Consider the following 12464-nt stretch of genomic DNA (forward strand, 5'->3'; position numbering starts at 1 on the left):
AGCAGTTAAACATCTATGTGCCAGGACCCTGCAACTGATCCAGTAACACAGGACAAAAAGTCTAACTGAGTATTTACTACCTACGAAATTAAGTATAAATTCCTCACCCTCTTCAACAGGACCACAACCTATGAAAATGATTTCCTACCACTTTTCTATTCATTCCATATATTCTGGAAAACGAGAATACAATGTTTCCCAACTCTAAGACTACTTATGCTGATATATTCTAAGCCTGGGCACAGGCACCTATGCCCTACCCATTCTTCAAAACTAAATTCAAATGCCATTCTTTCCATAACAAACTTTCTTGGAATCCTCCATTTTAAACCCCCAAACACACCAACAGTCTCAGTATTTAGTTCCATATTTGTTCTTATCTCCTACAGTAACATATAAGTTCTTGTGTGTGCCAGAATGACAGCTCTTACCTTTTACTATAACTATGTACCGTATGAAGGCACTTGACTATTTTCGAGCTGCAATGAATCAGGCACAAGTAATACACAAACAATGAAGACATACAATGATTTTGAGAATTAGGGATAAACTGAAACTGACAGGTCTTCTAAGGTATTTTCCCCCTTGGAGTTAATTAGATCTTCCTATCTTCCCAAGTTTGACTTCCAGAGGAAAGCAAACAAGGAACAAATGTATAAAGCCAAGCTCCCTCCTCCCCAAACATGCAGTATAATCATGGTTGCTGAAATTTACGCCATTATTTTAACTGGAAAATTTGCTACTCCTACCAGTGTATCTCTTTTAATAGAGAAATCACTGTAATCAAAATATATGAGTAAAACAAAACATAAAAACTGTGCTGAAATATTCAAATCACAAATTTTATTACTTTTCAAAACTACAAAAAATACCTGCTATGCAATATTATGTGATAAATATTATTAGCTTACTTCTCCCCTTACCCCTACCCACATATTTATAAAACAGCCACAATTTAAACATGGACAATTTTAGACCAAATTATATTTATCAAAAGGTGTTTTTAATAAACGCACATAGTTTTTGTATTACAAATAATACAAATGATAGGCATGTTTACCTGCTCAACATATCAGCCATAATATCCAAGGCTTCTAGCTGAACAGAGACATCTTCCTGCTTCGCTATTGCACTGGTAAGACGTCCAGTAATCTTTTTACATACATTAGCAGCTAATGCAGAGCCTACATGAATAATAATCCAAGAATAATTTTAAGGCAATTATACTGACTCTACCTTATATTCATGGTGGTTACCAGATATTCAACAGCTCTAAACTTGATTATAATTGAGACTGACTTAAGAGATCCATGTCAGAAAAATATTTCAAAACAGGCTGCTTTCCAATAAAATAATTTATTAGATATAAACAAGAATAAGAGTAATAACTGTAGAAGGAGTGTATGACCCAGGCAAAACAATAATGATTCATCAGTCTGTTGAATGAACTATTTCTACATACTGACGTGACGGCCGACTACGGAGCCAGCGGCAGCTACAGTGTCTGCGCCTCTAGACTGGTAAACAGAAATGAATTTTCTTCTACTTGAATACTCTTTACTAGCAACCTAGACTTTTTAAAATTTCAGTGAATTAAAAACCAAATATATTCTGAGCTCTAACAACATGATCTCTTAAAAGAGAGAGCTGTAAACCTGTAAGAGCCTTCCTATTCCAATCCAAAGATTCCAAAACTTCATTATGATGAACTAGAAATGCTGTTCCAGAGAACTCATAAATCAAGGTTACTACTATTTTGAAGTAGATCTGTCTTATTACTGACAAGTGGGGAAAAAAAAAGGACCATGAAACTAATCTAAATGGTTAATAAAATTCTTGTTTGAACCAGAAATCAGCTAAAAACAAACGTGTTTCAGTGAAAAGAAATGAGGAAAATATCAATATAATACAATTATAAGAAATATTTTATTGAAATAATTAGTAAGACCAAAGTAACATTGGTAAGAAACAGGTGAAAAAGCATCAGCTTTGGATTAAAAAATAATGGAGGACTTGAATCTTCACACAAATAGGTAATCACAATTTTGGGTGCATCAACCTAATCTCTCTGCATTTCAATTCCCTCATCAATAAACTATGAATATTAAGACCTCCCATATGGCTGACGTTTAGACTAACTGAAATAATACACACAGATCATCTAGCATGATAGCTAGCATAGCAAAAGATTAATATATCTTTATTAAGTAAATGAGTAAAAACTACATACTTAGACTACACTATTACAAGTCTACACCTTTCCATGAAATAGATAATAATTTCACTCTATCTGGAGATAAGACCATCAATAACTTTAGCCTGCTGATTTTAGCAGACAGCTTAGTAGTTAAGATCAATTCTAAAACTTGCATTACCTAAATCCCTGTGTCAGAGACCAAAATCTAATTGACAAATTCACTGTCGTTTTAAATTGTTTAAATTACCAAAGTAGCTATAGAGTCAGCCTTAATAAAGATACTAGTAAACTGAACTATTTCACAACTGTTTTAAAACAGTATTAAGTTTCATACATCATAAATTCTGATGCAAAGCAAAACTAATACTGAAAATAGAGAGCTAATCAGAAATAACTCAAAATGTTGGTTATCTTTTCCCTTAGTGCACAGGTTGGCATTAACTCTATTCTGTAGTCATGGTACATACAACAATAAAAAATCTTGCTATTCCTACGAGATACTTAAATCCAATCAATATAATATTCTTTAAAACTGGAAAGTGAATTTATTTTTAAGCAAAAATAAGACTCTGGACTTTTTTCCCCTTATTTGTTCTAAGAGATGCTTACAAAGATCCTTTGATAGACACTGCTCTCCCTCCCTGGCCAGGAGGAAAAACAAATGGAGGAAAAATAGCTCCATGTAAAAAGGAACTAGGAAGAAAAAAGTGCTCTTGCTTACCACTGGAAGCTGGAGGAAGTTCTCCAATTACTGTTTTAAGGCCAATACTTGAAATATCTCGAAGTTGTTCCTTATCAGAAAGCATGTTAGTGCAGAGGGTATCTACAATTGTCTCTACTTGGTATTCTTTCACTTTACTCACTAAGGGGCCAAGACTGTAATATAAAATAGAAAAAAAAAATTTTAATTTACATTAAATACGAAAACAGAAAAACAGACAAAAGCATTATTTTTTTCTGCCTAGCAACTGTCAACACAAAATAAATACACTATGCCTGTTTCATAGATAGTATATGAATATGGGTTTAAAACAAATTTGGATAAGCTCCTTGCAGTTGGTTTCCAGTGTTTTTCCACTGATTTCCACCATGGTATCATGAAACTTAAGATGCTCCCAATCCTTCATATATACAAAACATTTTTTAGTACTAAAAAGGCTAATTAGGGGTCTGCTCCTAACAAGGATCCTATGGTTTACCTGAAATAGCAATTCTACCCAATATATCACTTTGCCAACTCTGACCCTGCCTTCCTTCTATCATCTGTCACCAACACCACCTTGTGAACCGAAAGAACAGGACAGAAGACTGCACTAAGGGACAGATTTTTAGGTACTGGGCTTATGGGATATTGTTAGAAAAGAAGAGCATTTCAAATGGAAAGATCAGAGACCAGAATGAGTGGAATGTGTATTTTAAAAAATGAGGAATGGGAAACAAAAGCAAAAATGAACTATTGGGACTTCATCAAGATAAAAAGCTTTTGCACAACAAAGGAAACAGTCAACAAAACCAAAAGACAACCTATGGAATGGGAGAAGATATCTGCAAATGACTTATCAGATAAAGGGCTAGTAGCCAAGATCTATAAAGAACTTATCATACTCAACACCCAAACAACCCAAATAATCCACTCAAGAAATGGGCAGAAGACATGAACAGACATTTCTCCAAAGAAGACATACAAATGGCCAACAGACACATGAAAAAGTGCTCAACATCACTCGGCATCAGGGAAATACAAATCAAAACCACAATGAGATACCACCTCACACCAGTCAGCATGGCTAAAATTAACAAGTCAGGAAATGACAGATGTTGGCGAGGATGCAGAGAAAGGGGAACAGTCCTACACGGTTGGTGGGAATGCAAGCTGGTGCAGCCACTCTGGAAAACAGTATGGAGGTTCTTCAAGAAGTTAAAAATAGAGCTACACTATGATCCAGCAATTGCACTCCTAGGTATTTACCCAAAGGATATAAACATTGTGATCCGAAGGGGCTTCTGCACCCCAATGTTTATAGCAACAATGTCCACAACAGCCAAACTATGGAAAGAGCCCAGATGTCCATCAACAGATGAACGGATAAAGAATATTCCACACACAATGGAATATTACTCAGCCATGAAAAAGGATGAAATCTTACCATTAACATCGACGTGGATGGAACTGGAGGGTATTATGCTGAGTGAAATAAGTCAATCAGAGAAAGACAATTATCATATGGGTTTTACACATATGTGGAATTTAGGAAACAAAAGAGAGGATCATAGGGGAAGGGAGGGAAAAATAAGACAAAATCAGAGAGGGAGACAAACCATAAGATTCTTAACTATAAGACACAAACAGGGTTGCTGGAGGGAAGCAGGTGGAGGGATGGGGTAACTGGGTGATGGGCATTAAGGAGGATCTGAGATATAATGAGCACTGGGTGTTATATACAAATGATGAATTACTGAACTCTACATCTGAAACTAATGATACACTATATGTTAAGTAATTTAATTTAAATAAAATAAGATTTAAAAAAAAAAGAGGAATGAAAAGAACTGTTTGATACAAAAGGCACATAAAAGACAATAGGAAAGGTAGGCCCCTGGGACATTATGGAGAACCTTTAAAGTTAGGCCGGCAAATTGAAATGTGATGTGGTAAAACTGGGAGCCAATGCATTTTGTCAAGCATAAGTGACATGAGAGAAATAGTTTAATTTGATAAATGTCATATCAGCATTTATCAAATACAGATGTTCAATAAATTGCTAACTGCTTGATTGGAGAAGCCACAGGCAGTGCAATTTGGGGAATTAAGAGAAGGAAAAAAAATAAACGGAAAGGTTGGAGAAATCCAAGAACAATCTAATCCAAAATGATGGCAGTGACAAAGAGACATGGCATATGTGTAAAGACCTGACATGAAACAATGAAAAAATGTGGAGTGAAAATAAAAGGGATTCCAAAAATGAATTTAAAGCGTTCTCGCTTCTGGTAATGGCAAAATAGCTTTGTTGGACCAAAAGACTGTAAATCTCTAAATCTGTATTTTAGAAAAACAACAATCTGAATGCCAGATAATGATGTAACTAAAACAGAAAGGTCTACCTAGAATTCCAAATCCACTGAAAATGAAAATAAAGACAATTTATGATAAAAACTAAAACTATATCACTACCAAACCTATACTGCAAGAATTGCCAAAGAAAGTTCTTTAGGCTAAAGAAAAATTAAACCAGATGGTTACTTGGATTTACAAAGATCACCAGAAATGTAAATGTGTGTATACATAAAAGGCTATATTTATCTTAAATACTACATTGGAGTATCTTAATTACTACACTGGGGTACCAGGCTGAATCAACGGTAGAGCATGCAACTCTTGATCTCAGGGTTGTTGAATTGATGACCCATGTTGGGTTTAGAAATTACTAATAAATAAGTAAATAAGTAAACTAAAAAAAAAATAAAAGACTATATAGTTTTTCTTCAAACTATAAATAATACTGTATTATGGATACACATACATGCAAATATATAAAAAAACAGTAGCATAAAGACAGGAAGAAAGTAAACAGAAAAATGTTATAAGATTTATATACCTTGTATCAAGTGGTACAATATTAACTTTTAATAGATTACCATAAATTTAAAATGCAATTTATAATCCCTAGCCTAGACTGACAATTCAGAAAACACTAAGAGACATATCTAAAAAGTCAACAGAGTAAATCAAAATTAAATATAAAACAGATTCCCAACCTTTTGGTTTCAGGAACCCTTTTAATGCTTTAAAAATCAATGAAGACCCCAAAAACTTGTCTTTATGTAGGTTGTGTCTGTCAATACTTACATATTAAAAATTAAAAGTAACAAAAATAAACCTATCACATGTTAACATAAACATTTTTAAAAAATTAACTATATTCTCAAAAAAGTGAGAGAAAAATAGCACTGATTTATATGTTTGCACTTAAAAAAAACTGTATTCTCATATCTGATTTTGCATTCGGTCTGTTGTGATGATCACATTATGTGGCCTCTGGAAAATTACATTGTGCACTTACAAGAAAACTAGAGTCAAAGGGAAAATAATTATTCACATGATAAATTCTGACACTTTTAGAGGGTCACAGGATGTTCCAGGGTCCCCCCGAATCAAACTTTGAGAACTGTTGCTATAAAAGATTTGCTTAACCCAAAAGAAGGCAGGTGGGGGAAAAAAAAACCCAGACCAACAACAACAAAAGCAAAAAGAAAATAAGAAGAATGACACACCTAAATCCAACCATATCAAATATTTATAATAAACAGCAAGGGACTATATAAGCACTCCTATTTAAGGGCAAAAATTATGAAACTGAATCAAAGCAAGAATTAACTATTTGCTGCCTAGAAGCCATCATTTAAAAAGATTAAACTGAAAAATAAAAAAAGGTACACTATGCAAACACTAATCTTAGAAAAGTTGGGGTGACTTTTCCATAGTAACATAATAGAAAATATATTTGAAGATAAAGTATATTTAAAAAGAACATTTCATACTCATAAAAAGATCAAACATCAGGAAGACATATAAATGTGTATGCATTTAGTCATTAGGTTTTAAAATACATGGAACAAAAACTGACATTTATCAAAGAGAAAAACAGATAATTTGACAATCATAGTTGAAAATTTTAAACACTTGTCTCTTTGGGGTATTTAATACCAAAAACAAAAACAAAAAAATCACAAAGAATATAAAATCTAAACTTGATATATCAACTACCTTGACCTGACATTTCTACAACATTATGCCCATCTACCACAGAATATGCTTTCTTCCAAGTATACATTGGACATTCATTCACCAAGATGCACCATATGCTGAACTATAAAACAAATCCAAGTAGACAAAACAAACATCCTGAAATTTTAAATATGGCTCTCTGACCAAAATGGAATTAAATTAGCAATAAAAATAAACATCTAGGTAACCTCCAAATATTTGAAAATTGCTTCTAAATAACCCATGGATCAAAGGAAAATCACAATAGAATTAAAAATATTTCAAACTAGGGGCACCTGGCAGGCTCGCTCAGTCGGTGGAGCATGCAACTCCTGATCTTCGGGTTGTGAGTTTGAGCCCCACGTTGGGTGTAGAGATTACCTAAAAATAAAATCTTTAAAGAAGTATTTCAAACTGAATGATACTACCAGAATTTGTAGAATGTAGCTCAAGAAGTAATTAGAGAAAAATACATACCTTTAATTGTTTAAGAATTTGAAAGGAAGAAAGTGAGCATTATAATAAAAGAAGAAATCAATGAAATAAGGCAACAAACAATAGAGAAAATTAACAAACCTAAGTCAGTTCTTTGATAAGTTGGTAAATCCCTAATTAGATGAATTGAGGGAAAAAAGAGAAAAAACACAAATTACCAAAATCAGGACTGAAAGAGGGAGCTATTCACTGATGACCCCTATTTAGGCAGAAAATCCCAAGGAATCAACAAAAACTACTGTGACTAGTAAGTAAGTATGAGATACTATGGTTCACTGTTAAAAAACAGTATTGTTAAGATGTTGATTCTCTTCAAAAATCTCTATAGCTTCAACACAATCCCAATCAAAATTTGAGCAAGCTTATTTTTTTTAAATTGAAATTGACAAACTGATTCTAAAATTAAAAAGGGAAAAAAAAAAAAAAAAAAAAAAAACCTAAAAAATCAAAATCCTCTTGGAAAAGGAAGAATGAAGCTAAGAACTTAAGCTACCCTACATCAGACTTCCATAGATCTTCTATACCTTTGTTTTCAACAAAGGGCAATTTTTACCCTCCAATAGATAGCTGGCAATGTCTGGAGACATTTTTGGTTGTCACTCCTGGGAAAAGAAGGAATGCTACTAGCAAATAGTAGCTAAAGGCCAAAATGCTGCTAAACATCCTACATACACAGAATACACAGGATAGCTCCTCACAACAAAGACCTGCCCAAAAAGTCAATAGTGGCAAGGTTGTCTAATATACTACATTACACTAATACAACAGTTTTGTACTGGCATAAAAATACACAAAAACACCAATGGAACACAAGAGAGTCGAGAAATAAACCCACACTTTCAGTCAACTGATCTTTGATATGAATACAATTCAATAGGGAAAAGATGTTTTCAATAAATGGTCCTTCAACAACTAGATGTTCACATGAAAAAACTGAACTCAATTCCTAATTCAGAAAAATTAATTCAAGACAGATCACAGGACTAAAAGTAAAAGCTGAAACTATAAGGCTTTTAGGAAAAAAACAGGAGAAAATTGTTGCAACATAAGGTAAACAAAGGTTTCTTAGGACATGGAAAGCAATTACCATAAAAGAAAAGTTGAAATTAACTTAAATGAAACTAAATTTAAAAAAAAACTAAAGTTAAAAACTTAAGCTCATCAACTTGGGAGAAAATATTTATAAAATATATGTATCAAAGGGCCTATCTAGAATATATGAAGAACTCATACGATTTGATAATAAAAAAAACCACCTCAATTTCAAAAATTGGGAAAAGTCCAGGAAAAAAAAAAAGTCCAACAAACACACAAAACAGCACTGGACTATATTAGTCATCAGGGACATGTAAATTAAAACTACACCTATACACTTCCTGGAATGGCTAAAATTAAAGGGTGACAAAACCAAGTGTTGGTGAGAATGTGGAGACAACTGGTACTTTCATGTAAAATGATACAAATACTTTGGGAAACAATTTGGCAGTTTTTTTTTTTTTTTAAGATTTTATTTATTTGACAGAGAGAGACACAGTGAGAGAGGGAACACAAGCAGGGGAGTGGGAGAGGGAGAAGCAGGCTTCCTGCCGAGCAGGCAGCCCGATGCAGGGCTCGATCCCAGGATCCCGAGATCATGACCTGAGCTGAAAGCAGACATTTAACGACTGAGCCACCCAGGCGCCCCAATTTGGCAGTTTCTTAAAAATCTAACTGGAGAACAACAATTCCATTCTTAGGTATTTACCCATAAAAAAGACCCATATCCTAAAAAGAACTCATACAAGAATGTTCATTGTATCTCTATTCACAATAGCCAAACTCTACAAAGAAACCAAATGTATAAACAGACTGGTATTTATTACTGGCTACTAATCAGTAATAAAAAGTCAAGAAATACTAATACACCCAACATGGATGAATCTCACAGATATGAGTACGACAGCTAGACACAAAAGAGCACCTACTGTATTAACTCTATTTATATGAAGCTCTGAAACAGGCAAAACTAATTTAAAGTGAAAACAACCGTGACCTTCAGTAGGGATGTTGTATGTGAGGTAAGGATACAATTTTATCTTCCACCAAAATATACTTTAAAGTCAACTTGTCTAGCTTGTGAAATAATTTTTACAATTAAGTTAGCACTAAATTAGCTTGAAGAAAACCAACAACTTTGTTGAGTTATCCTATCCAAGGACATGGAATGTCTTTCCATTTGTTCCAAGTACATTTTTGTTAGGGGTCAAGAATATTTTAAAGTTTTCCTTAAGTTTTGAAAAAGATAAAACTGTAACCATACAATACCCTCACTCAAGGTGTTGTTACATTTCTTGTTACATTTAATTCTTAGGCATTTTGTCTTTCTGTTGCTGTAATAAATGGACATTTGATTCCATGAGATCTTCCAATTGGTTGTTTATATGAAAACTACAGATTTTTGTTCATTACTTTCACATCCTGTTACTTCACTGAATTCTTACTGTCCACATTAAATTTTTTTCTTGATTGACTTGGATTATTCTCATGTACCTTTTCCAATGCTCATGCATATAATTTTATTCTTCCTTGTCCTACAGTGGCTAATACCTTCAAAAAGAATGTAGTGGAGACAGAAACCCATCTTTTCCTTGTTATCGACATTAGTGTAAAGGTATCTGGTAATTTACTGGCTTTTGGGGAGAGGTATGTGTATGTGTGTGTATTTCTAACGTTAAAAAAGGTCTTATCTTGGGGCGCCTGGGTGGCTCAGTCGTTAAGCGTCTGCCTTCAGCTCAGGTCATGATCCCAGAGTCCTGGGATCGAGCCCTGCGTCAGGCTCCCTGCTCAGCGGGAAGCCTGCTTCTCCCTCTCCCACTCCCCCTTGCTTGTGTTCCCTCTCTCACTGTGTCTCTGTCAAATAAGTAAATAAAACCTTAAAAAAAAAAATAAAAATAAAAATAAAATGATCTCTCCCTCATTTAATAAAATGTTTCCCTTGAAACAGTTAGTGAATTCTCCCTAGTGAGATAAAGCATCCCTGACCTGTTCTTCACTCCAGGGACGTATTAAGTACGATGATGGTCTCTGGAAGGTGTTTCACTCCTCTAATTAAACTAAGTAGCCTAAATAAGTGTTGTGCTTTGGCGTTTTGTTTTTTAATCAAGCACCAGGGCGCCTGGGTGGCTCAGTTGGTTGAGCGACTGCCTTCTGCTCAGGTCATGATCCCAAAGTTCTGGGATCAAGTCCCACCATCAGGCTCTCACCTCAGCGGGGAGCCTGCTTCCTTCTCATTCTCTCTCTCAATTAAAAAAAAAAAAAAAATCTTTTTTAAATCAAGCATCAATGTTGAATCTTATCAGTGCCTAGACAACTGTTTTTTTCCCTCTTATCTACTAACATAATGAAATATGTTAACAAAGCACATAATATTGAACCGCCCTCATGTTCTTGGGATCAATCTCACTTGGTCAAGGTATGTTACACTTACTGTATTGTTGGATTATATTTTGAACATTTAAAAGGTCTGTAGTTTTCTTTTTCAGTGTTATCTTCAATCACAATGTATTATCAGTAATTGGTTTAAATAAAAGACTGGGAAGTTTTCATACTTTATGTTCTGGAATAGTACTAGAACTCTCCGTACTGGAGTTACCTGTTCTTTGAGGTTTCAAAGACGTGTGTGAAAGATTTCTGAGCCTGAGTTTCTTTTGGGTGATGAGTTCTTTGACAATTTTCCCTATTTCCTGATAAGGCTAGTTAGTAATTTATCTATTGTGATTTTCCCTCCTCCAAGAATCAGTTCTTGGGTTTTATCTCCTACTGTATTACTTTTGTTTATATCTTAATTCCTTTATTTTTTTCTTGAGTATATGCCATTTCTGCCCCCAACCTGTTAAGTTTTAAGAATAAAAGGTCTTCAAAAGACCAAGCTCAGGTCCCTAATGAGTAAAGATTCCTATGCAAGTGAGTAAGACCTATGTTCCTCTCAACTCTCAATTTCGGACAAAGACTACTTTTTATTACCACTTTTAAAAGCTGGTAAATGTTCATCATATATTTTGAACAATGTTTAATTTTATTAAGCACAGGCCAAAAAAAATAAATAAAAGGTGAAAAATAAAGTAAATTATACTCATTGCATTATTCTGCAACTTATCTTTTTAAGGCCCATTTTATTTTAAACTTGCAAATGTCCCAAGTTAAGGAAATTGTACTGCATTGTCTAAAAACTCTATGCTGACCAATGATTTCTCACATTTTTGCCTGTTTTTACAGCAGGTACGTAAAAGCTAAGCCTAAAACGCAATATTGGGCGCCAGGGTGGCTCAGTCGGTTAAGCATCTGCCTTTGGTTCAGGTCATGATCAGCGTGGAGTCTGCTTCTCCTTCTCCCTCTGCCCTTCTCCCCCACCCCCCCTTGTGCGCTCTCGCTCTCTCTTAAATAAATAAAATCTTTAAAAAAAATTTTTTTAATGCAATAAAGGAATCATAATGAGACAACGCTTTTTTAAATTGATGCCTAATTATTACAGGACATACAAAATGGCATAAAATTCCATAGCTTCTTACATGAAACTAAAGGTTACACTAACTATGTAAATTGTTAAGTTTTCTAGTATTTGATACATATAAATGAAACAATTTGTGAATAGAATTTACTGAGAACTCAAATTCTGTACCCTATTACTAAAAATAGTTAAACTGTCAATAACATGTCTAATAAGATGCTCCTACTACACTGTACACAAAGACAATTGGAATTCCCAAAATTTTTAGGAAAAATTCTTCGTAGCTGCTGTATCCATCAGTCTTAATTTGTGTTAACTATGGTTTTAAATGCTGCTGTTCTTTATAAAATCTTATTATTTTTTACTTCCCTTGATCATTGGTTCTTAGATTTTCATACAGAGATGAATAGAGGCAAGTAGGCCTTTTAACCTGGCTAAATAAATCAGGTCAAACAAGTGAGAGAATCACTCTTTCTGGAGTTTCCATTACGTATTTCATACAAATCAAAATACCATAAAAG

At 34.0% G+C, this 12464-nt stretch overlaps 1 protein-coding gene across 2 annotated transcripts in view; it reads right to left on the reverse strand.

The window, feature by feature from the left end:
- CAND1 (cullin associated and neddylation dissociated 1) overlaps window positions 1-12464 on the reverse strand; it is a 42398-nt gene that overhangs the window by 18421 nt on the left and 11513 nt on the right. For both annotated transcript variants that reach the window (XM_021678679.1, XM_021678680.1), the window contains exons 3-4: window positions 2919-3073; window positions 1061-1184 (exon numbers count right to left, since the gene is read on the reverse strand). In XM_021678679.1, coding sequence (XP_021534354.1) covers window positions 1061-1184; window positions 2919-3073 — 279 coding nt within the window. The remainder of the gene's footprint in view (window positions 1-1060; window positions 1185-2918; window positions 3074-12464) is intronic.

Source organism: Neomonachus schauinslandi, chromosome 5, assembly GCF_002201575.2.
Source record: "Neomonachus schauinslandi chromosome 5, ASM220157v2, whole genome shotgun sequence".
Classification (NCBI taxonomy): domain Eukaryota; kingdom Metazoa; phylum Chordata; class Mammalia; order Carnivora; family Phocidae; genus Neomonachus; species Neomonachus schauinslandi.